Source organism: Staurois parvus, unplaced genomic scaffold (genome assembly GCF_062004578.1).
Source record: "Staurois parvus isolate SC_StPar_1 unplaced genomic scaffold, SC_StPar_1.0 ptg000395l, whole genome shotgun sequence".
NCBI lineage: Eukaryota > Metazoa > Chordata > Amphibia > Anura > Ranidae > Staurois > Staurois parvus.
Genome location: NW_028318191.1, coordinates 2,992,501 through 3,019,979, shown reverse-complemented (window position 1 = coordinate 3,019,979; position 27,479 = coordinate 2,992,501). Strand labels below are relative to the sequence as shown.

Below are 27,479 nucleotides of genomic sequence, written 5' to 3'. Positions count from 1 at the left end.
ATGGCAACATGACATCATGTGTGCGCCCTGACCCTTTCAGCTCACTGTGTCTCCAGCTCCCGCTCCCTGCCTGTACTCAAGCATCCAGCAAGGCTCCCGGCACTAGTTCCTGTCTGCCCTCAAGGTATGGTGTAGTCTTACAGGGCACATTGAATGTTAAGGGGCACTCTGATGGGCACAACATAGAATGTTGAATAGAGTGTTATTAGGTTCCAGCCTTGCTGCCCAAACGTCATGTATGCTCTCTGGGCATTTTCATGAACTCAGGGAGTGTAGGAAATGGAGCTTAAGTGTCTGCATCTGATCACGGTGAGTAAATTGACACTTCTCTCTAATAATATCTGGTGCCAAGAAGTACTTTATGAATTCATAGGAGGTATTATGGACACCCCTGATCCTATGACATAGTACTTATCTATTAAGATGTGTAAGCATAACACAAATTGGGAAAGGATAGGAAATATGATATACAATGGAACAATAGGACATGATTCTACAGAAATTTAAATACACTAGCAGGGGCGGACTGAAAACTCATGGGGCCCCCAGGCAATAGGGGATCATGGGGCCCCTGTGTCCTTGCCCAAACTCAAAAAAGCATATGAAAAAGGTACCAGGGGCATCTCATGGGTCCCCCTACTGACCCCGGCCCTCGGGCAGTGCTCGAGTTTCCAAATGGTCAGTCCGCCCCTGTACACTAGTGTTAAGTAAGTGTCTAAGTGTTAAGTAAGTGTCTTAAGTAAAACATAATTCTGGCTAATTTGGTAAGATATATGAATAGCTGAATGAAGCAAAGTTTTGTTTATTTCACTGTCAAAAAAAAAATGCACTTGAAAGACACTAATAGCGGAAATTCCTTATAAATATTTCAACATACATGCCTAAACCAAGAGATTTTCCCTGAATTATGCTTTGCAATGCTAAGATGTGTATCACATGCTGTTTACATATTTCATAACATGCAGTGTTTAATTTTTAGGAATACTGTATGTATTCTTAATGTCAAATTCTATATCATTTAAAAACAAAGAGATTAATATATTAATGAAATTATTTAAAGAGATACCGTATTTTTCGCCGTATAAGACGCACTTTTTCTTTCCCAAAACTGGGGGGGGAAAGTTGGTGTGTCTTATACGACGAATAGAGAGAGAATCCGTCAGGCGCGGCCACGGCCGTAGGAAAGGCCGCGGCTTTGGCCTATCATCTTAGTACACCAGGCGGTGCGCGCTGACGTCATCACCCCCTCTGCTCGTAGATCAGCCCTGAAGACCGGAACGGCGCGGGAACACGGCGAGAGGAACTCGGAGCAAAGGTAAGTGAATTGACACAATATGGGGAATGAATTACTATAGGGGGGATGAATTACTATATGGGGGATGAATTACTATATGGGGGATGAATTACTATGGGGGATGAATTACTATGGGGGATGAATTACTATACGGGGGATGAATTACTATGGGGGATGAATTACTATATGGGGGATGAATTACTATATGGGGGATGAATTACTATGGGGGATGAATTACTATATGGGGGATGAATTACTATATGGGGAATTAATTACTATGGGGGATGAATTACTATATGGTGGATGAATTACTATACGGGGGATGAATTACTATAGGGGGATGAATTACTATGGGGGATGAATTACTATGGGGGATGAATTACTATATGGGGGATGAATTACTATGGGGGATGAATTAATATATGTATTGGGTTCAGAATCTTTTTTTTCTAGATTTTCCTCCTTTAAAAAGTGGGTGCGTCTTATATTCCGGAGCGTCTTATATGGCGAAAAATACGGTAATTAAAAATGGGTAGCAACAGTCCCAAAAGCCTGTTTCCTATACATGTATAAAACAAATAAATTGACACATTAGGTGTTTGCAATGAATAGAGTCGGTTCAAAATAAAGTCTAAATACTCTGTATTCACTAGCACTCATGACCAATTTAATGCTTGTTTTCTTTTTTAAAAGAAACCATATTTGTTTGAAAACATTGTTTTTGAATAAATTCATCCTGACTAATACTTATGATATTATTTTCTAACAAATACTTGCAGAATTCATACATAGTTGTAGTTACCACATAAAGACTTGTGTAAATATAGGAACTACATTTGATTTGTACCAGTTAATTAGGTACCAAGCACTATGTTTAAGTGTCTGTAAATATTGAAAACGCTGCTTTAGAAATAACCGTGAGGACTGCTGAAAATAAGTAGTTTGGTCAGTTTAGCTTTGTAAACAAGGTGAACCAATGGTCACCTGGAATAATTACTCATGATCAAATACAAATATTTGCTTGCACATAATTTAAAGACTGGAGTGGACCCATATTTATTTTTTAACTAAGCTAAGTGATCATTGAGGCTCCATGCACACCATGCACACTAGCTTTTGTTTAAGCTCAAAAAACGCTGGGAAAAATGTTAAAATAAAAAACCACGCTGCCAATAGCATTTTTAGTAGCATTTTAGTAGCATTCAGAAGCGTTTAGGAGCGTTACCATTTTAGTAGCCTTTTTACAGTACATGTAGGGGAAAAAAATAGCATTTTAGTGGCATTTACCATTTTTTTCTGCTGGAAAAACACTCCAAAAAAAACTCTACAAAAAAAAAATTTTCTGCTCCTAGATGCTGAAGCTCAAAAAATGCTAATAGCCTAAAGTAGTGTGCATGGACACATAGGATAACATGATTCAGCACAGTGGTTAAATGGTTAGCACTTCTGCCTGGCAGTACTAGGGTCACTGGTTCAAATCCCAACCACAGTACCACCTGCCTAGAGTTTCCATGTTCTCCCTGTGCCTGTGGGGGCTTTCTCTGGGTACTCTCACACTCTAAAGACATGCTGGTTGGTTACTTAGATCCTGTCTAAACTGGCCCTAGTATGTGTATGAAGTTAGAACCCTTAGATTGTATGCCACTTGAGGTTTAGGGACATCAGTGAATGTACAATATATATGTAAAGCACTGAAAAATTTGACAGCACCATATAAGTACCTGAAATAAATGAAATTTTGCTTTTAAAAACAGAAAAAGATAGGCTGATAATAGTTTATTGGAGATTAAAAACGCTAGTCTGCATGTTGCCTTAGTTAATCAAGTGAGCAGGCACTTATTATCTAGTAAACCAACCCCTAAGGATTCTCAATCACTTCAGATAGTTAAGACATTTTTGAATTACAACCAGCTTGCAATTAAAATACTCACCTGCAGGCTTTGTGTCATTTGTTAGAGGCTAGGAATGGAGAAAACTGAACTTGACATTGTATCTCTCTGCAAGGACTGTTAGAATAAGAACTGGTTGTAAGAATTATGATTGTTACATTCACATATACCTAATAGCATCTTGTGCGGTCTGAACACTAAAGAAATATTCCTATGGTTAATACGACAATTTGTAAAAAGTAATATTTAGACCTATCTCCAAAGTCAAAACAGCATACAGGACTCCAACTGGAATTAGCCACAAATGAAATTTTGAGGGCCAATTGCACATTCCACATAACTAAACCATACATACATCCTCATCTATGATAAAAGTATGCTGTTTATTGTCCTTAGGAAATCTTGTTTATGTGGATTTTTGACAAATGTAACGGATGCAATATGATTGATTCACTAGAAGCTAGTCACTTAGCAAACGTCAGTGAATTTACTAACTAAGATGAGGTTGTGATCATCTGATAATGTGCAAGCAAATATACTGTTAATTTATTTCCCTTGCAATGATTGGGTATTCAAAGTGAAAATAATTTTGCCATATTTACTAAGGTAAATGAACATTCAATGTAATAAGTGAAGTCTCTATTCCTTCATTAAGTAAACCCATTGCATAAAATGTCTTAATCATTCAAGTTAGCCTTCATGATGTTTAACCTATGAGTAATAATGGAAGAACGATTATGTGAAGGGCATGAGTCAGAGTTTTGTTATTGTGTCAGCTAACTTGAGGATGCCCTTGCACTTACTAACCCAATTATACTTCTGCTCTAAGTAATTGTGTCAGGTTGCTATTGTGTTGGGCTTGGCTGGCCTATTATAACCTCTTCATTCTCATCTTTTTCTTCCTTGGGCTGCACTTGAAAAGAGGGTGGTGGTATCTGACTTTTCCTACACCTTCAGCTCACTAGCAGGGTTTTCTTCCAAGTACTCCGTAAGTTCCGTTTTCAGCTTTCTGCTGTGGACTGGCTGGTCTGGATCTCTCCTCTTCCTCTAAGGAAGTGATCAGAATCTGACCATTCCTCAGAGGAAGAGGGGGAAAGCAGGGCAGCCAGCATTCTCCAAAAGTACACGATGAACTGTTGTCTTTATAGGGCAGAAATTCTCTTTGAAGGGTATCTGTGGCTGTAAATAAAATAAATTATTTTTTTTAAATGTTTGTTTCTTGCTGGTACATCATCTTCTCAGCACTGTACAATAAATTGGCATTCCAACACTTTAGGTCTAATAAACGTGCTAGAACTGAGCAACAAAAAAGGGCAGTGTTAAAAATAGTTCCATAGCTGCTCCAAAAATCAATTGATCATGTTGCGTTCGCAAAGACCTGCTGCTGTTGTCTTGTATAGAGATTGAAAGGCATAAAAAAGACAATTTATATATACTGAAAATGTAAAAAAGGAGGGTGGGAGAAACAAGTGCGTGAGAGAGAAAAAGAGGCCAAGAGAATATGAGTAAGCAGCATCGAAAGTCAGATCAGAAAAAAACTGTGAACTACCCTGTTGCAAGTTATTTACCATGGCATGCTTTCCATTTGGCTAATTAAATACCTAAAATAGATCTCCAGTGGACATTTGACCCAGGTCAAAAATAGGATATAATGTACACTCACTGGCCTCTTTATTGGGGACACCGTGCTAATATTGGGTTGGACCCCCTTTAGAACTGCCTTAATTCTTCGTGGCATAGATTCAACAAGGTGTTGGAAACATTCCACAGAGATTTTGGTCCATATTGACATGATAGCATCAAACAGTTGCTGCAGATTTGTTGGCTGCACATCCTGTTCCTCCACATCCCAAAGGTGGTCTATTGGATTGAGATCTGCGGACTGTGGAGGTCATTGGAGTACAGTGAACTCATTGTCATGTTCAAGAATCCAGTTTGAGATGATTTGAGCTTTGTGACATGGTGCATTATCCTGCTGGAAGAAGCCATCAGAAGATGGGTACACTGTAGTCATTTTAAATGATGGCATTTAAATAATGCTCAATTAGTACTAAGGGGCCCAAAGTGTGCAGCTAGCCTGACCATTGATACAAGGCAGGATGCATCCATGCTTTCATGTTGTTTATGCCAAATTCTGACCCTACCATCTGAATGTCGCAGCTGAAATTGAGACTCATCAGACCAGGCAACATTTTTCCAACCTTCTATTGTCCAATTTTGGTGAGCCTGTGTGAATTGTAGCTTTTCTTTCCTGTTCTTAGCTAACAGGAGTGGCACCTGGTGTGGTCTTCTGCTGCTGTAGCCCATCTACTTCAAGGTTCAACGTGTTGTGCATTCAGAGATGTTATTCTGCATACCTTGGTTCTAACGAGTGGCTGCTTGAGTTACTGTTTCCTTTCTATCATCTCAAACCAGTCTAGCCATTCTCCTCTGACCTCTGACCTCTAGGCCTGGCATGACGTTTAAGGGGAACCCCACCCCCCAAAAAATGGGGGTGAAGCGTGGGGCCCCCCTAAATTCCTATCAGACTCTTAATCCAAACACAGGCCTGTGGCTTACCAGGCCAATGGGGACAAGGACCTCTTCCCCACAATCTGGTCCAGTGGTTGTGGGGGTCTGTGGGCGGGGGGGTCATTAGCACTTTTAAATAAGGGGACACCCTGATACTACTCATCCCCCTTGTAAATGAGTAAGGGGTACTTGTACCCCTACCCATTCGCTAAATGGTTAAATTCAGTAAAAAATAAAGAGACCAGTGTTTTGAAAAATTCCTTTAATTGAACAAAAAACAAAACAACAGTTTTTGACAAGTCCTTTATCAGAAAAAAAAAGCCAAAAATAGGTTCCATCATTGTAATCCATTGTGAATCATGGTGTCCAGCGTTGTAATGATGAGGCTGACTTGTGTAAATTAAAAAAAAAACTGACACCCACTGACCCATCCACACCCGCTGAGCACTCACCACTATATGACGGGTCTGACATTTGTCTGTCAGATGTCTACAAATAGGCGTGGCTAGCGGTGACATCACTGCCAACATCACCGCTAACCCTGCCCAATTGTTTACATCAATGGAACCATTTTTTTTTAATTAACGGACTTGTCAAAAACTATTGTTTTGTTTTAGAAGAAATTTTAAAGAAATTTTTTAAAAATCTGGTGTCTTTTTTTTTCTAAATTCAACCCTTTAACCTTTCATAAGGGGGGGGGTAGCATCAGGGTATAGGTGGCCTGGTAAGCCGCAAGGGGGATGCTCGATCGTCCCGCCCTTTGCCTGCCTTGCCAGGTCTATGGTCAGATCAAGGGTCTGATAGGAATTTAGGGGGCATCCCATGTTTTTTTCCCCATATTTGGGGGGTGGGGTTCCCCTTAAAAGTACTACCAGACTACAAGGGTCTGGCATGGATTTTAGGGGGAACCCCACACACTTTTTTTAAAAAACATTTTTACTGTGGGGTCCCTCCTAACCTTCCTATCAGACCTAAAGGGCCTGGTAGGGATTGGGGAGAGGACCCACGTTGTTTTTTTTTAATGTTTTTTTTTTTTTCGAAGAGAGTATTCTCCCATCTGTCTTCGGCAGTGTCCAGCAACACACTGCATAAAGCTGCAGTGTAAGCAGCCTTATATAATGTGGGGCAATGGGCCGTGAGCCATTATTGGCCAAAGTCACCGTCACTGTGGTCAGGTGCATTGCTTTGGCCAATCATGTCTCTCACAATGCACTGTGAGAGCTGAGTGCATTGTGAGGCATTCTACTGGCGAAAAGCCCACTGAACACCCTTACCGTTTGTATGTTCGGCAAACACACAACTGCCCTTACTGTTCGTGTGTTTGCCGAACACACGAATGGCCAATGTTTGAGTCAAATTTATGTTTGACTCGAACATCGAGCCCAGCACTAGTAATGAGTGAACCAAGCAAAGTCCGGTTCACTGGATGTTCGGGGAACAGACATGGGTAGCTGGGTACTGCCATGAGGGACATTGTACCAATGCAAACAAAAAAATTATATTATTATTAATAATAATAATAATAAATATTGTTCTGAAAGGAGCAGATAATCATTATTAAACATTAAGAACACACAATTCCTTTAAACAACATACTTGAGGATATTTTAAACTTGCAAGTGAAGTGGAGTACCTGTATGAAGCACTAAGGAAAAAGTAACATTTCTAAAGAAATTGAAAAAAATAACATTTCCAGCTAATTGACATTCCCAGCCACTTCAATCTGGTTGTAAAAAAAATTTTTGAGGATTCTTCTACAAGACCCTTACTTTTAAGGATCTGGAAATATTGTATCGGGGATCCCATGCAAAAAAAAAAAAATGAGATTCATCCCCAAAATGCACCTTCTTGGGGGACTGGTATGGATTTTAATGGGGAACTCCATGCAAATAAGCATTTATACCAGATTTTTATTCAAGCATTCAGCCTGGCACCCTAAGAAAAAAGAAGTGTAGCGAGCACATGTCTCCCCTACTGAACCATACCAAGCCACATATTCTCAGCATGGGGAAGGTACCTTGCCAGGGGTACCCTCTATCAAAGCATATTATCTTTATGTTGATAGAGACAAGGACCTGTTCTCCTCATCCTTGGCTAAGGCTGCTGTGCTGCCACTTGCATCCTAGTAACCAATGGCTCTTGCGGCTTGCATATTTGTGTGGCAAAAGAATGTGAACCTTTATGTCCAGTAACTGGTGTGCCTCCCCTGGGCAGAAATAATTGCAATTAAATATTTTGGTAACTGCTAATCAGTCCTGCACATCGAGTTGGAGGAGTTTTAGTCCATTCCTCCTCACAGAACAATATGAACTTAAGAATGGTGTTGGGCATGCAAGCATCAACTGCTCGCATCAGCTCCTGCCACAAAATTTCTATAGAAGTAAGGTCAGAACTTTGATATGGCCATTCCACAACATTATCTTTATTCTGCATTAACTATTCTTTGGTAGATTATGTGTTCAGGGTAATAGTCATTACCCACTATCTCCTAAGCTTCACACACAGATACCCTGACATTTTCCTGCAGAATTTGCTTGGCCAATTCAGAATTCATAGTTCCATCAATAATAGCAAACCAACCTTGCAAACCCAAGGCAGGATACTGTCACCACCATGTTTCACATATAAGATTAAGGTTTTTAGTATGTGTGTATATGTACTGCAAATCAGCTGCTTTCATACCAACTGGCAAACACAGCCCCCTTTCTCTAGGTAATGGCCTGGGCATATCCCAGATTAGGGATTTCCCATCCACCATCGCTATTTTTAATGTATTTTTTAAACTTTATTCACAAATTTACTTTTTTATAAAATTAAATTTTTTTTTACTGTATTTTGTAGTTAATTATTTTCCTCATAAGGCTATGGCCTTGCCCTGGTCAAGCAAACACAGGCACGGACAACAAGGCTGTAGACTGTAAATGCTAAGCAATCGTATTCATGGACTACTGCGTGTCAAGAATGAGATACTAGCCTGTACATCATTTCAGAGGGGCCTCAAGCACAGTGGGTGACAGACAAAAAGCGGATTTTTTTCACATGCATTGCAAATGGAAGCAGTAGGAATCTGCTAATTGCTGCTACCATTTTTGACACCGGTGAGCATCTAGCTGTGGCTGCCAAGCCCACACACTTTAATGACAGGTTGCTGGTAGCCTCAGCTATTCGTGGAAGTTCACACAATCAGAGATTATCTGTATTGAGGCAAAATACTGATGCAAATGTAGCCTAGTAGGAATCACACCTGGAGACTCAGACAAAGCAAGTGAGGAAAAGACTGCGGAAAACCGGAAAGTCTGTTTACATGTGATCAGCTGTGATTGACACAGCTGATCACATGGTAAACTGTTTAGCTGTGTTTGGCTCTTTATGGTGATCTGTGATAAGCTGTTCCCAAAGGACACAGCGGTCACAGAGCACGCCCGAGGCATCCCCCAGGGGGTGCGTTCTGGGAGGAGTCTATAGATGCCCTCCCAAAAGAAAGGAACCACAATGCAGCCGTCTTTTGACTATAGCGCAATACTATAGTTGTTAAACACTGATCTACAAAAAATAATAATAATGCCAGTTGTTCAGGGCTGATGCTGAAAAATAAGTGTCCAGGCAGACATATACCCGATCTGTAAGAAAAATTACTGTAGATTGTAGCAGTTGCTGCTGCCTCTTCCTTTAAATATATACAATATTTTATGAAAACAGAAGACTACATTCTCCAAATTAGTATTTGCTGGACCAGCAACTCAATCTTAAAAAGATGCTATCAATAGCAGTCACACTCACTGGCTGTAATCAGCAATAATTTACCGGTTCTTAGTAAACGGTGTTTGACTGATCTCTTACTGTAATATCGCAAGATTATAGTAACAGCAGCCGTTTTCCAGCATTCAAAGCATTTGTAGATCGCTTCCCTCTTTGTTCGGAGAACTGATCTACACAGCTTCATAAAAAGGCATTCAGAGGAGAACTCTCTCCTCTGAGAATGTCAGATAACTGAGCAGCAGTCATTTACCACTGCTTGATAACAGGACACCTGAATCCATAGTCACATACACATGCTCAGTTTGGTGTGTATTGCTAGAGAGATTTATTTTTTTCTTGGGAGAGTGCATGTGATCAGCACAGGGCCAATCAGCACTATCCAGACAGAGGTCAGGGGTTTCACATCCTCCTAGAGCAGAAAGAAAACTCCTCCTACAAGCTTTAACATGTGCTCTGCTGAATTCACAAGACTGCTCTAACTGCTGATGAGTTATTTATCAGTTTATATTTACTAAAATAATTGCATAGAGTGAATGCAGGGTCCTGGGTTTAGTAACATTTAAGGTCTGCTGTCTCTTGGAAGCACAATGTACTACCTGACTAGTTGATATCTTACTTTAGATGTTACAACTAAATTCCAGGCAGAAATAAGAGGCACGTATAGGCTCTCTATTTAGTACATCCATAGATGTATTTTTTAAAACAGTGTTAGTGTCTACATTTGATCTGTCAGCCTCTTTAAGCTCATGCAGCAAAAGTGAGCCTGGGAGAAAGAGAGAGAAGCAGCACAAGGACCCAGTCAGTTGTGCTGCAGTGAAAGCAAGGGGAGGACTGACAACTCATGGGGTCCCCGGGCAATAGGGGATCATGGGGCCCCTGTGTCCTTGCCCAAACTCAAAAAAGCCTATGAAAAAGGTACCAGGGGCATCTCATGGGGCCCCATAGTGGCCCCAGGCCCTCGGGCAGTGTCCGAGTTTCCAAATGGTCAGTCCGCCCCTGAGTGAAAGGAACATGCTGATAGGAGGTGACAGCAGAGTAACAGAGATGAACCCCAACTGCAGACATTGAACTTAAATTTATTTTCCCTGAAGAAGTGACACATATGATAGCAATATACAAATCTTTAAATGGGGACTCTAGCATTGGGAGGAAACATTTTATTCTTAGGTCTCTAAAAAAAAGGACAGGTGGCCACACCATGATGTTGGACAAGAAGCAGTTTTAAGCTGCACAAGGGGCTCTTTACTGTTAGGATGGTATGGATGTGGAACTCCCTTCCACAGTAGTTGGTGTCAATGAAGAGCATAGATACATTTAAAAGAAAACCTTTTAGATGTGTTTCTTAGCTAATACAATGTACAGGGATATGGAAAGAGTAGACACACACACACACTCTCAGATTGAGCTGGAGAGACCAGAGTTGTCAGTCAACCTTACCAACTATGTAACTCATCATTATGCAGGTTTTCCTTTCACTGTCCAGTCCAGGGGCGGACTGACCATTTGGAAACTAGGGCACTGCCCGAGGGCCTGGGGGGAGTTTGGGCAAGGACACAGGGACCCCATGATCCCCTATTGCCCAGGGCCCCATGAGTTGAGGGTCCGCCCCTGGTCCAGTCACAGGCTTGGTGACCCACAGTAGAGTAAAATCAGGCCTCCCCTTCTAGACAGGGCTGTGCTATGTGGCAGGGTTGTGTAAATCTCATGATTGGATGAACAGAAACATAATTAATTTGGTAGGTAAAATAGCTCTCGTGTATGCATTTCATTGTTGTATTTAATGGTTTGCCTGTGTGCACTGCACAAAGCTGAGTCAAATAGCTCTCTCTAGTGGTTAATCTTTAAAGCTTTGTATTCGATACAAGCAAATATGTCAAAGCAAGAATGTAAACGTGTGAAAGCCACATCATACATTACTTTGAAGTAAATGCTGAAAAAATAACCCTGAATATGTGTTGATAAAAAATACACCATGTTTCTCCTTAACAAAACGTGTAAGCGATTTTTTTTATATTTGGATGGAATTATAGTACTTTTGGAATATCAGTTCAGGGCATACAGTGCTATTGGTAATTTCATGATAACACAATCAAATAATAATTCAATGTTTATCCCACAGTGCATAACTTTAAAAAAAAAAATTGTGAGCATACTCATAGTTATCAGTATTAGTTGTGTACTGTTTATACCAAAATATATGCAATTTATATTGCATCAAAAATATATACGTTAACCACAAATAACTTGGAAAGACTTATTAACTGAATTTATCCACAGCGTTAGAACAATAGGTTTAACATTTTTAACCTTGCTATGTAAACTATTTATCTACTTATACACCACACATCTCTAAATAATAATTGTAATATAGGTTCAGTATTCTTATATACAAATGTAACGCAGACATAATGCTGAGGTATATTTGGAAAGAATTAAAAAATGTCACTAATAGTCTCTATTTTGGAAAAAGAGTTTGCATAAGTATTAATGACATTATTCATCGTATTTACTATAATTCTCAGGCATAAATATAGCGCAAAGTGAATAAGAGAACCCACAACCACAAATTTGGAACATAAAGAGACCTTTGTTTGCAGAAGTCGCACGTGAAAATACATTTACAAGAAACGCTTTTTTTATAGCCCAGTGATGAAATACTAATGGGGGGGAGGAAACACAGGAAATATTGTGACGACATTCTTAATAACATTTGCATGAATTCTACTATATAATAGGGTCATAATTCTTGACAGTTTATGACAGTTTTGTTTGTTTATTTTTTTGGGAGTTTTTTTTAGTTTGCAGGATTACTGCCTGTGAAAAACATGAACTATTTTTATTGTTTTTCTTTGCTCTTTTTTACCTGCAGTAAGGAGGCAGTGTGTCAAAGTGGAGATGCTGAAGGAAGTTGTCAGAGGGCCATAAATATATTCCCTGCTAAACTGAAAGATCTCAGAACCACATTCCAGAAAGTGAGAGACTATTTTGTAAGTATTCATTTCCTGTCACTCTGTTAACCTGTTCATGAATGCATAACTTTTTCTTCCCTACAAATGATCAGACCAATACAGATACACTAATTTTCGGTGTGCATATATGTGCACTAGATACATTATTTTACATTTTATTTTGCATATGTCTGTATTTTATTCTGAATGCAAACAGATGTCAAACTGAAGAAAAATATTAAAGTTTTAATGCTTTGAATAGGTATAACAATTAAAACTGTTCTCTTTCTTTACAGTTTATATGATATGTAAATAATATGTTTATGTTAGTTTTAAACAATGGCAGTTTTAAATAGTTTTTTTTTTGGGGTTTTTTTTTATAACTGTGTTACATATCTTTATACATTTAACACATTTTATATATCTATTTTCCCTGTCATTTAGCTTAATGGAATTACAGAATATAATTTTAAAAATAAATTGTAATGATAATATGGGTGCTGCCATTGCTGACTTGCCTAAAAGATGCACGTTTCAGAGTAGTCAGACTGTTCCTGTACGTTTATTGTGGCTCCTTGGTGGGAAATGCAATTGGTCTGCAACCAGGTCTAACCAGGGGAAGAAACTCCTTGCATCTGATCATATCTATTAGGTGACTGGCTTAGCTGTCTTGACAAGAATGATATGTGAGAGAACATGTAAACACTAATAGCAGAGCGTGCTGACTTCGTTCTATAAAAAAAAAAGTTTTATTAAAAAGGAATAATCCAGAAAATGCACAAACAAGTGAAAGGGGATAGCTTGCCTATCAGCAGCCTGCACAGAGTGGATATGGTACCTGAAAACAGCCCATCGTGGTGATATAAACAGTTTGAATCATTGCTATGGCTATCCCAGGGACTTTGCTAGGAGTGGGAGGATGCTGCAACCCAGTAGTGCAGGGAAAGAGGACATGTCCCTAAAGGTTTTGCCTGATCACTATATGTGATAAAGAAACCTGCACCACTGGACAGCAGCATGTCCCTGCCATCAAGCCACTACCACCACCTCAAATAAATTTGTAGCAAGGTTCTAAGGAAAGCCTGAGAGGGGTGCTTCAGTTATTAGCCTAACACTGCTGGCTAGAATGGGCTGTTTCTACAATCTGCTGACAAAGCAAGCTGCTCCTCTTCACTTGTGTGTGCCCTTCATTTTCATAACCTTATTTTCTTTTATTGCATCAGGTTAGCGAGCTTTTTTATATGTGTTTGCCTTGTTTTAATATTGGGCTACCCCTGCCTTAAACATCCAGACCTGTGTTTTACCCATACATTCTGCTTGGCACAAAGTTGGATCAGGAGGACTGAATTGTTGGCTTGAACTTGACAATGGTGTGTTTTGTGAACAACTATTTTCTTCTTGCTTTTACCCAAGAGAAGGTGCCTGGCTTTGGAAAATGTTGGAGGTTCAAAAACTGAGAGGAGGGAAATTGCTTGGGGTGGTGAGGTTGACATTCCCTAGTTCTATCCAGAGGCTAAATTTGCCTGTTACCTGGGGCAATAAATGTGATACAGTTTAGCTTTATGTTGCACTCCTTGAGGGGAGACCTGGAGGCACCAACTGAGATAGAGAGCTGTAAGGCACTACTTTCTACTGTCCTTTTCCTTATTATGTTCAGTGACATTCATCAGCACAGAGCACCTGCATTGTAGTTATTCTCTGTCATGCCATCAGAAGAGCTATGTGTACATGTTACTGCCCTGGAATAAACTCTGAACTCTATTCTTGCATAGCTGTGCCAGAAAACTGTATTTACTAGGTAGTAAAATCAGACTGTGTCTGAGCTTGCACTTTTAAAAACAAATCAGCAATGGTTGCTTCCATGTTTCTATTCTCACAGGTGCACGTTGAATCAAAACATAATCCCACCACTTAAAGTGGTTCTAAAGGTTTAAGGGTTTTTTTTTAACCTTAATGCATTCTCTGCATTACGATAAAAAACCCTTCTGTGAACAGGCTACCCCCCCAGTCTATCCCAAGTACTTACCTGAGCCCAATCTCGATCCAGCGCTGTTCCTGAGATTATCTGCATGCTCCACTCTCTTTTTTCCTCAAAGAACAGATGCAGCAGGAGCTATTAGCTCCTGCTGTTGTCCCTCAAATTCTGTTAAGAGGAAGAAGGGGGATACAGACAGCATGAGTACCCTCATAGGAAGTGGCTTCCTACAGGAGCACTCTGTGAAGAGGAAAAGCCAGAAGTGCTGACTGGAGACTCCAGAAGTGGAGGTTTGGGGAACCATTGCACAAAGCTGCTTGTTATTTTAAAAAGATGATTTACAATCTCTTTAGGTACTGTAAATTGTACAGACCTTGTGAATTTGCTCAAGTTTTGGGTAACAAAGGATTACATAAATTTGCAGCTAAACAGCAACACTAGGGTATTCCTTATCCACTGACAACTATTGACTATGACTATAGTAATATTAGTTATCTAACAGAAGAAACAAATATTATACAATCCCCTGAATTGTCCCCACCATAAATAATGGTACATTGAAGAAATCCTTGGTGAATACCTTTTACTATTTAATTTAACTTTATCTCCTTTTTTAAAAAGTAAAAACAATCTTGCAAAAGAACACAGTTTATACATACCTGTCTCTTTGACCATTCCAGCAATCTTCAATCATACAAAGCAAAGCCACCCAAAGAATCTTTGCATCTGACCTACTTTCGGATGTGTCGGATGGCTGCATCCCTGCTGCTTGCTCTGGTTCCATCCACTAACCCCTGCATCCTCCTCTTTTAAGTGGGGATCAAACTCCATACAAAATCCCTGTTCATAGGTCACACACTAATAATAGAATTAAAATATATTCTAAATATATCCTTCATTATGAATCTCAGTATTAAAAACAATACTCATAAATACACCTAAAATATTCCACAAATATCCACGGATTTAAAAGATAATATATCAAGGTGTGTACAGTACTGCAGAACTTTACCCATAACAACATTATAACAATAATGTTCTTTAGCAAGGAACATACTGTACATTCCACATTAATAATTATGATACCAAAATTAGTGTGTGCTGTAAATTGACTCGAGCTTTGCTTCGCTTTGTTCTTGCTGGAAGCTGCTGTTTTGTTGAAGTCCAAAGCCCCTGAGCAGCAGGAAAACTTTAGGCTGTCAGCAGATCAGCTTCTACATTTCCAAAACGGTGCAAAAAATAGAGAGCAAGTGAGCATGTGTGGAGCAGGGTGGGACAGTGTATTACTGGATTTTAAACAGCATAGGTGCTTATTTTCAATGTTTTGTATAGCTATACCTGTAAAAGGGGCTAGCACAGGGGCGGACTGACCATTTGGAAACTCGGGCACTGCCCGAGGGCCCGGGGTCACTAGGGTGCCCCATGAGATGCCCCTGGTACCTTTTTCATAGGCTTTTTTGAGTTTGGGCAAGGACACAGGGGCCCCATGATCCCCTATTGCCCGGGGGCCCCATAAGTTGTCAGTCTGCTCCTGGGCTAGCATGAAGTGATCTATCAGGACTTTGGCAGTCCTAATAGAAGTCCAGCATGAAGTGATCTATCGGGAATTTGGCAGCCATTCCCCAGTGTATATGCCTTAAAGCAACCTATCATCATATAACGTTTATCAAAATAGACACACAGCCAAAATAAGACACAGACTCCTAACCTTATAACTCACGCCACTTGGTTTATATTCATTACACTCACTTCCTGTAAGCCCAGGATATCGTCCTGGTGCCATGTCATCAAGTCAACCTGGATTTACAGGACAATGCAGCAGATAACAGCACCATCCCATTACAGGGTGCTTCTTTCTATAGCATTCAGGAACCAACTTCCTTCCAAAGGAAGTTAAAAGGAACCCATGGCATCACATGACCAGACAAAAGAAGCCTGATAAAAAAAAAAGTACATATGTGGGTTTTTCAAAACAAATAAGGTAATAATGTAGTGTGGCTGGCAACTAAATGAAACTTTTCTATGGACGTTTTGCCTTGCTATTTGATGCCAACGTCTCATTAATATTCTGTATATAGTATTCTATATATGCTAACAGTATATATCTGGTTATTAATGATTTTGACCTTACCTCTAGTTCTATCATCTGGACAGTTTCATGGTCTAGAGTTAACAGTCTATATTTCTGTATACTTTTGTGTTGCATTTTTCCACATTGCCAAAAAATGTAGTATCTGTCCCAACAGAAGATTAGATCAATATTTTCATCTACAATGGGTAGCTTCACAGGTGCATCTAGAGTCAAAACAACAGGGAAAGATTGATGTCAAACAAATAAGAAATTATGAAAAAGAGCTAATAACAAGGTGGATGAAGGTAATAAAAGGATAATTGTGAGGAGGGTAGGAGGAAATGCTTGTACATGAGAGCTGAAAAGTCACCAGACTATTGGCAAGATATAAGAGACACACAGCAGACAACAAATTCCTTCTATATAAGCATGTCTTGGCTACATGGCCTGGTCATCAAACGTTTCTCACATGAATTATTGAGTGTTTGAAGAAACAGCTCAATGCAATGTTGAATAACAGATAATTAAGCTAATAATAATAATAGCAAAATTGATATTTTATTTTCTTTTTCAGCAAATGAAGGATGATGCATTGGATACAATATTACTTGAAAAGAGTTTACTACAGGACTTCAAGGTAAGAAGGCTTTAATACATATCATATATAAAGCATTATACACATCATGTACAGTATATACTAAAAAGTTTTATTTCTTTTGAAATAGCACTGGGAAGGGTTAGAGCAACCATAAGATTTTATTAAAATCTGTCTCTATGGGCAGCCCCTATTTCTTGCACAGGTGTCACAGGGGCAAGAAGTGAGGGGTTACTGTTCCCAATGGGATCACAAACAAGAAGAAAACCTGACAAAAATGTTAAGTCTTGAGCTCTCTATCCAAAACTAGAATACAATAAGTCCCCTACATATGAACGAGTTCCGTTACAAGAGCAAGTCCAATTTGTTCGTAAGCCTTGGTACCCAACTAACACAATTGGCTATATAGTATATATATATATCGGATATTCCCTGGATCAACTTTACCTATAAATGTTAGTATCCAGTTATATTCTGTGTATCTAAGAAAGAATCCAGGCCTTTTTTAAAGCAATCCACTGAGCTGGGCAGAACCAACTCTTAAGGGAGTCTATTCCACATTTTCACAGCTCTCACTGTGAAGAAACCTTTCCATGTTTGGAGATTAAATTTCTTTTCCTTCAGATGTAAAGAGTGCCCCCTTGTCCTCTGTGATGACCTCAGGGTGAATAGCTCTACACCGAGTTCACTATATGAACCACTGATGTATTTATATATGTAGATCATATCCCCCCTTAATCTCCTCTTCTCACTCTTCTCAAGAGAGGATAAATTCAGCTCCTCTAATCTTTCCTCATAGCTGATCTCCTCCATGCCTCTTATCAGTTTAGTTGCCCTTCTCTGTACTTTCTCCAGTTCCCCAATATTCAACAATATTACTGTTCACAAATAGTACTGTAGAATAATAGGTTTATAACACTTTTCATACAAATAATGATACTGTTCTCTAGGGGTGCTCAACCGTTTGAAGAGCAAGGGCCACTTAAGTTATTTGGTAACCATTTGTGGGCTACAATGAAATGAAATGGTTCGAATTTCAAATTTTTTATTTTGAAAAGCATAATGAACATTTTCCTCCTGCAGCCGCTGAATGCCAGTGGGAGGCAGAGGAGAAGAAACCAACTTTCAGCGGTTGCAGGACGAAAATGGAGAGGATCAGTTTCTGTATATGCCACCCCTCCTGTCCAAGTGTAAAACAGAATGTGACAAGGAGGCCTCATGGGATTTGCAGTTCCTGAACACCTGGAGGGCCATAGTTTGGAGACCCCTGCTCTAGAGGAAAGGTTGTTCTTACTAATGGACTTAATGGCTCTGGGCAAATCAAAATGTAGGTCCACAAAATGTTATCTGAAGACAAGGTAATTTATGTATGACGCTCCTACACTTTGATTCACTCAAAACTAAAATAAAATATTTTGATTGGAGTTAAAATTCAAATCCTAAAATAAACTTGTCCTAAATGAAATATGGAGACTGCCAATGCTACCTTTCTTGTAAAAAAAAAAAACCTGCCAATTTGGATAGAGTTGATTCCATTATGCGAACTGAAAGAATTTTCCATATGATCTTTGAACCTATGCCCATTTTTCCTGCAAAATGGGATATATGGTTTTCTATTTAAAAATCTATAGATAACCAGAACCTCCATTTTTTTTCTCTTGATAATTTTCAATAAATATTTTAGAAGATCACTACATTAGAATTATAAATTCTATTTTCATATATACCTTATTCTATTTTTGGTATCCTTGTTACTTTAATGTTTTCAATATTTGGTGCATAAGATATACTATGTATATATGTGATATTTTGATATGCTATTGAAAATTGCAAAATTACTTGCATATTGTAATGTTATTTTTTTCTTACAAGTAAACAGTTTGTAGACAAAAATTTAAAAAAAAACTGCTAAGTGTCAGAGTGTTATGCTGGCTTTAGTCATTTCTGAGTCACTTACCTTAGTGAATATGGAGATCATGGAGACCTTATCTGAACACTTGTTCTGAGTTAGTAACTTCAAGTATTAAGGGTCAGTATGACTGCCAAGCTACTAGCATTTGCAGGATGAGAAGTTGGCAATGGCAACCTCCAAATTCCTCTTAGGTTTCCTTCAAGTGTCAGCTTTCTATTAGTGCAGTGAATAAATTTAGTGCAAATGTAACAGATATATATGAAGTATATAAAACTTTGTTCTAGTGATATCCTGGCTCTTTTTTTTCTCCAGAGTTCTATTGGATGTCAGACTTTGGCTGAAATGATTCGATTCTACCTAGAGGACGTCCTACCATATGCACAAGAGGGCAGTAAAGTCATTGAAACAAATGTGAATTTCATGAAGGACAAACTCTTAGACCTAAAACAGACAATGAAACGATGTGTGAGTATACAGTAGCTTAATGCAGAACAGAAATACAAAGCATATGACATTTTATGCTTTAAAACCACAAAAGAAAAAACTGTGAACTGCTTTTCCCTGCAGGGGATTGCCTAACCCTCTAGCTTCACATCAAAATGACATACTGTGCATGACACGAAGGGCAGCATGTTGATGCTTTGTTCTTGGACAGTTTCTCTTCCTCACTATATGCTACATGAACAAGCTATACAGTACACGCTAGCAATTTGTGTAAATAAATGTTGCTTGATTATATATGATTATACTATATGTAGTGCTTGTAAAACCATATTTTAGGGTATTCTAACGTGTGTGCAAATTTAAATGCCAATAGAAAAGGAAATTACTTTACATTATTATTGCTGTCTGATTCTTTCCAGTACCATTTATGGCGCTTTTTCTTGTATGAGTTTCACAGGGACAGGAAGTGAGGCAAAATCTCCCCATTGAGTCACATACAGAAATTGCGAGAAATTTTAACTCTCCTTCTCTTTGTTTAAAACTAAAATAAAAATATATTTGGCTGGAGTTGATTTTTAACGAGTTAAGGACCTAGGAGAAGGTTTCTCAACCAGGGTTCCTCCAGAGGTTGATAGGGGTTCCTTGAGCAATAAACAATTTCTACCTCTCAGATACATTCCCACTGACACCATTGATCTTTAAAGGCAGGGGTCTCCAAACTTTTCAAACAAAGGGCCAGTTTATTTTCCTTCACACTTTGGGAAGGCCAGGTTGTGGCCAGTGGGGGTAGAAAATTTCCCAGCCCAGCATCCGTGAAAATGAACATTGCCTCAGGGTTGGTGGTCAGTGGGAGGAAGAGTAGTGTCCCATTATTGGTGTCAGTGGGAGGACTAGTACCCCATCATTGGTCTTAGTGGAGGAATAGAACCCTATCATTGGTATCAATGGAAGAAATAGTCCCCCATTGTTGACGTCAGTGGGAGGAATAGTGCCTCTTATCATTTGGAAGAATAGTGCCCCGAGGGCTGGATAAAGGCTAGCAAAGGGCCGCATCTGGCCATATGGCCGCAGTTTGAAGACTCCTGTGTTAAGTTATCTGTAAGGCGGTAAGTCTTCCCAATGACCACAAGTGTAATGAGCATTCTTCCCACTGACCATCACACTAATGTATCATGAGTTGTAGATATAGTCATTTTTAGCAGAGGTTCACTAAGGGTTCCTCTGTGTTGAAAAGATGAGAAAGGATGACCTAGGACCTGGCATGTTTCACAGTCCTTTCCAGCTGAGTCTAGGTGGCTGACAGGACATGCTGTGAGTTTGATGGCTGAGGTCCTATGCTATATACCATAGATGCAATTAGCAGCTATTCAGCAAAGATCAGCAGAGATAGTGGTTCCTCATCAGTGTTTGTTACCATGTAAATAAACATTGATACATTGTATACATTTGTGGCCATTGTGCAACCTAAATACTGCTCATCTGTGTTATATTTACACGAGAGCTGCTGAAAAAACAAGTAAAAAAATAAAAAGTTATATTATTATTTACTTGCTCTCCAGAGGATTCTCCCCCCTTCCTGACCAGACCATTTTTTGCGATACGGCGCTGTGTTACTTTAACTGACAATTGAGCAGTCATTGAACGCTGTAAATATATTACATTTATGTAATTTTTTCCCACAAATAGAGCCTTCTTTCAGTGGTATTTGATCAACTGTGGGTTTTTATTTTTTGCTCTATAAACAAAAAAAGACCGACACTTTTGAAAAAAAAAATATATTTTTTTTACTTTTTGCTATAAAACATATCCAATAAAATAATCAAAAGTCTTCATAAATTTAGGCCAAAATGTATTCTGCTACATGTCTTTGCTAAAACAAAATCCCAATACGTGTATATTAATTGGTTTATGTGAAAGTTATATCGTCTACAAATGGCGGTATATATACTGAAAATTTTATTTTTATTATTTTTTCATACTAGTAATGGCGGTGATCAGTGACTTATAGCAGGACTGCGGCGGACATTCTAACACTGGGGGAGAGCTGACTAACTGCCACTGACACCCCTAGTGACACTAATACAGTGATCAGTGCTAAAAAAAAAAAAGCACTGACACTGTACTAATGACACTGGGCAGGAAAGGGTTAACATCTGGGGTGATCAAAGGGTTAACTGTGTGCTGTGTGTGTTTTACATTGTGTTCTGACAGGAGAGAGACCTGTTTTGTTTACACACAGGTCTCTCCTCTGTCAGCTTTGCAGACGATCACTGAGTGCCGTCCGGGACCCAGTGATTGACATCCCCAGCTACCAATAGCGGCGCATCCCCTGCCTGGAAAAGCAAATTATATATATATATATATATATATATATATACACACACACACATGATTTTGTACAGCCATACAGCCCTGTAGCAGTACTTCTGCTATAGGACAGATGGCAAGTGGTTAAAGTCTTTCCTATTTGTGGATCTCTTGTTATATTTTCCTTTATTTTGTGTAGTGCATACATTTCTTAATTGTGGACACTAAGAGAACTGTGCAAGTCCAAAAAACTTCATAGAAGCACACAGAATGTGTGAAATACACTCTGTCTTTCTGCCACTTTCCAGTAATTCTTGTCAAAATGCAGTAGCTGTATATATAAATCAGTTGTAATAGCTGCTGTTGTGAAAAGACAGACTGTCCAAAACAGTGTTTCTAAACATTGTTTAGATGCAAGATACAGAACATCGATCATCAAAGTAGAAATAAAGAAAATAAATATATATAAATAAGTGAGTTTTTACAATTTTGGTATTTTTTTGTCTATGTATTGAATTAAAAAAAATATATTTTTGCATAACATATCACCAATAGAAAGCCTTGTTTGTCTTTTTAAAAAAAAAGAGTTATACATATTACTTCGTTATCTTAAGTATTGACAACATTATTGCAGACTTAATAGGACCGTAGTAGAACCGCTTAACAAATTGGTTCATAGTGAGCGTACAAGTTTGAGAGCGGAGGTGATTAAAAATACACAAGCACTTTCTAGTAGCTTTTGTTTTAAAATGAACTCTAGTCAAACTGCAAGAAAAACATGTTTTCTATTTTCTACCTTTTTTATTTTACATCATACACAAAATGAAATACATTTTTGAGGTCAATACCACAAAAAAAGAAAGTCACATTTGGAAAGTTCTTCATTAATTATTACTGGATAAGTTCACCTTTTAACAAAAAATAAATGCACATTTTTTACAGGTAAAAAAATGTGCATTTATTATTTATTGCTTTGGGAGCCCGGAAAGCATTGCAGCAGCAATCAGCAGATCACTGGTGCCATGAAGGACTCCTGCAGATTTGTCAGTGTATCTCTCTGCTCATACATCGTATGGCCAATCAGGTACACACTGACAGGAAGACTCCATGAACCACCACAGCGCTCAACAGTGCTGTAATAGTTCATTGAGAAAAGATGCAAAAAAGGAACTTGTAGTTTTCCCATTCACAGAATACTGTGAATGAGTGACACGGCCGCCCACAGCCACATTTTTTAAAAATTGTGACAGCTAGCAGTGGGAGTAATTCCCCCACTAGCTGTCACAACAGGGGAGCGGGGGCTGGTACATTTGTAACATGCTGCACCCTGAATATGGTGAACTTATCCTTTAAGCTTATAGCTGAAAAAGGAAATTGGTTTTGTAGCTCAAATGGTTAGGTACTGTATATTAAAAAATGCACAAACAATACATATAATAGACAATGCAGAGTTAAGGATCCTCGGAGTTCTTGTGCCCAGTGTATATATCCAGTAATCCTCTAGCTATAAAAAAGGACAATCCCTATTATAACCAAAAAAAAAAGTTTTGGGATGTGAAAAATGACAATGCCACATACTGTATACTATACTGCCAAAAGTATTGGGACTTTGTTATGATACCACTAACAGTTGACCCTGGAATATTTAGTAGCAAGGAAATGAAATGGATGGACTTATTGCACAGGTATCAACCTGTCACTGTACCAATTCACTGAGCTCCTGAGAGCGACCCATTCTTTCACAAATGTTTGTAGAAGCAGTCTGCATGCCTAAGTGCTTCATTTTATACACCTGTGGCCATGGAGGTGATTGGAACACCCGAATCCAATGATTTGGAGGGGTGTCACAATACTTTCTGCAATATAGTGTAGCTCAAGAATGGACATAATTCTGGACAGATTCCCACTCTTTCCCCTAACTGGTCTATTTCTTAATTAAATGTGAAGCCAAAGTTTTTTGGGGGATAAAGTAAGGTAGGGTTAAAAATGCTGTCAGATTTTATTTGATGGATCTTATTTATTCATGTATTTATTTATTGCCACCTGAGTCTTATTAGGGGCATTTCCCTACAATTCCTGTCCTATAGACCCAAAAGGAAGTGCAAGGATATCTTTCGAATGTGAGGGAAATCCCGTTAGACAGTTGTGATGGGAGTCAGTGTCCCCATGGAAAGATTTCCTCTCTGGTGGAAACTCAAAATGTTGGCTTTACCCTCACTGTTATTCCCCATGACATTGGTTATCATAATTATTAAGAATTAGAGAGATTGAATCTCACTAACAGGGACACAAAGTATAATGAAAAGCTGCCACTGGCCTTTATGACTCTAGCCAAATCTAAAGAAAAAATGTTGCCTTTATTTATACTTAAAGTGACATTAAACCTTTTTTTTTTTAATTAAAATAATAGGCATATTATACTTACCTGCTCTGTGCAATGGTTTTGCACAGAGCAGCCCTGATCCTCCTTTTCTGGGGTTCCCCACCGGAGTTCCTATCTCCTCCTCCTTGATGAATGTCTTGCTATGGGACTATAGATGCGTGTTCGCTCCCAAGCTGCCCTGTCTGACACAGACATAGAATGCATTACTGTAAAAACCTTAAGGCTTTAGAACCACTTTACACCCCTTATTTTTGGGATTTGCTATGGACATGAGACATGTAGGTACGTTTTGTTTTATGGAGGCGCTATGATTTTTTTACCTATATAAATGTATAAAATTGCATTCCTTATAAAACTTTTTTTTTTAAATTGTGATATAAATGATAGTGAACATTAACGGGTCTTCCTGGATAGCCAGACTGATATGTCAGTATCTTTTATACACCGTGTTTAATCCTATAATTAATTTTCTAATTGTTTATTTTGACAGCAACATTTTTTGCCATGTGATAGAAAGAGCAAGGCCATCAAGCAAATCAAGGAAAAATACAATAAGGTATGCTGTCAGCTCTGTTTGTAATTATGACTAACACATACAATTGTATGAACTATGTCATACTAAAGAGAAGGAAAAAAGAATGTGCCAAGTCATAGATTTAAAAAAAAAAAAAATCAAGAAATGCAATTTACACTTGTGCAAATTTGTAAAACTCTAATGAATGTTGCACAAGACAGCCTTTCCCATCTGTGTGTTTCCCTTCTGGACTTCTGCTAGATCCCTGAAATAACTGAAAAGATGATTTAAGAAACACAAAATGAACTAGTCAGCTCTACAATATAAAACTACTAGGCTAATTAGAAATAATTCTTTGGATGAAGTACTTAATGAAATCTGATTTATGATTGGTGGTATGAACAACCCAAGACTACTTGTTGGGTATTCTGTATTAACCAGTTGCTGACTACCCACAGTAAAAATACTGCAGATCGGCAGCTGTCCTGCGCCACATCACATGTACATGATCCTGTTTTTCCAGGTAGGGGGCCTGTGCCCTCTGCCCCGGTTGTGCTGCCATTCGCTCTAGCAAACGTATATCAGCAGGTCCCTGTCAATAATTCATGGTTGGGATGGCTGTTCTGCAGAGCGAATGACAGAAGAAAGCTCTATGTTGGTAAAACAACATAGAGCTCTATACTAACAGCAGCAATGTGCCATTTTTGTTCTCCCTGCGAAGCAGGGAGTAAAAACCAGCGCATTGCTTAGTGAAAACACCACACAGTAAACACATTGCTAGGTGCACAGTTAACCCTTTGATTGACCCTAAATGTTAACCCCTTCCCAGCCAGTGTAATTAGTACAATGACAGTGTATATTATTAGCACTGATCACTGTATTAATGTCACTGGTCATGTCAGTGTCATTTAGTCAGTTCTCACCCAGTGCCAGTTAGTGTCAGATTGCCCGCAACAATATAACAGTCCTGCTATAAGTCACTGATCGCCACCATTACTAGTATTTAAAAATAAATAAATAAATATAAATTTCCAATATATATTCCATAGTTTATAGACACTATGGGGTTTATTTACTAAAGCTGGTTCACTCAGAATCTGGTGCACTTCTGCATAGAAACCAATCAGCTTCCAGATTTTATTGCTAAAGCTTAATTGAACAAGCTGAGGTTAGAAGCTGATTGGCTACCATGCACAGGTGCAACAGATTCTGAGTGAAACAGATTAGGTAAATAAACTATAACTTTCACGCAAACCAATTAATATACATTTTTTGGTATTTTTATTACGAAAGACGTAGCAGCATTTTGGCATATATTTATGAAGAAATCTGATTTTTTTTTTAAAGTTTTTTATTGAATAGGTTTTATAGCAGAAAGTAACACATTTTGTTTTTCCCAAAATGTGGGCATTTTTTCATGAATATAATAAAAAAAATTAAAAACCCAGTGCTTTACCACCAATAAAAAACTCTATTCATGGGAAAAAATTATATAAATTTATTTTGGGTACAGAGCTGCATGAGACGGCAATTGCCAGTTAAAGTAGTGCACAGGGGCGGACTGACCATTTGGAAACTCGGGCGCTGCCCGAGGGCCTGGGGTCAGTAGGGGGCCCCATGAGATGCCCCTGGTACCTTTTTCATAGGCTTTTTTGAGTTTGGGCAAGGACACAGGGGCCCCATGATCCCCTATTGCCTGGGGGCCCCATGAGTTGTCAGTCCACCCGTGGTAGTGCAGTACCAAATGGCCTGGTTATGAAGGGAGGTAAAATCCTTTGGAGCTTAAGTGGTTAAGAGCCTATTCACACTTGTGCATTGCACTAAAATGAGCTTTACCACAACACACAGCAAAGCACCTGCTCTATGGGCAGTGCTGTGTGGTACAGCTGCACTTTGCAAGGGAATTTGCCACAGAGCTCAGTGAATGCGGGGAAGGAATTTCCAAGGAATATCCGATCATATGCAAGCAGTATAAAAAGAAAAACCGCATTTTAGCTTGTACTTAATTGGATGATGGAGATTAGAAGAACCTTCACTTCCTTCCCTAAGCTCTTGAGCAACTTTCGTTGCAACATTCAACTTCCCTTGCAAAGTGAACAGCCTATTTATTTTTAGTAAATCAATCGCTCTGTGTTTGATGTTATGTGATAACTAATCATTTAGCCACTCCCAGGGCTGCAACAAGGGTGCATGGGGGTATACCACCATGAGATCATTGGAGTTGTGCTTGGCAGTTTTTGCAGATATATCAATTAGGAAGCAGAGCATCAGATATCACTGTCCCTTATGACCAGCTAAACTTTTCACAGGATCATCAATATCAATGTATAAATGTAAAAGCATGTATTTACTCGTGAGGTATCTTGTGAGGCCATAGCTAATTAAAAGTGGTCAATTCTTTCTTTTCCAGTTGAAGAATCAAGGTGTCTACAAGGCTGTTGGAGAATTTGACATCTTTATCAATTACATTGAGGAATACCTTACGTTCAGGAAGAAATAGAGGGTTATCCTATAATTTTACTTATCTTACAGACTTCTAACATATTCAATAAGGAACAAGTAAGATGCAGTCATTTATAGAGACCAACTTAATTACAGTTTACCATATAGGACATGTAATTGGACAATAAAGAGAACCATGGAGACCGAAATGCACACAAAACTGTGTTGAAAGCTTCTTATGCATTACCAACAATTTGAGAAGAACAGAAGATCATTCTATTGAATGAGGAAACATTGCCTTCAAGACCACAGGAGGCTGCAATTTGATCATGTTGATTATGCTACATACTATTTGCTGCTGCTGTTGCATATCAGTTCCATTATAGATCTGCACACTGACATATCAGAAATTAATATATTATGAATATATATTAA

At 38.7% G+C, this 27,479-nt stretch overlaps 1 protein-coding gene across 1 annotated transcript in view; it reads left to right on the top strand.

Moving 5' to 3' along the window:
* Positions 1-12,236: 12,236 nt before the first annotated feature.
* The window catches only part of IL10 (interleukin 10), a 15,599-nt gene continuing 356 nt past the window's right edge, over positions 12,237-27,479 (top strand). Inside the window, exons 1-5 of the mRNA XM_089686344.1 lie at positions 12,237-12,440; positions 17,022-17,084; positions 19,267-19,419; positions 24,579-24,644; positions 27,013-27,479. The exon at positions 27,013-27,479 is cut by the window's right edge and continues 356 nt beyond it. Coding sequence (XP_089542470.1) covers positions 12,279-12,440; positions 17,022-17,084; positions 19,267-19,419; positions 24,579-24,644; positions 27,013-27,102 — 534 coding nt within the window. The 5' untranslated portion in view covers positions 12,237-12,278 and the 3' untranslated portion in view covers positions 27,103-27,479. The remainder of the gene's footprint in view (positions 12,441-17,021; positions 17,085-19,266; positions 19,420-24,578; positions 24,645-27,012) is intronic.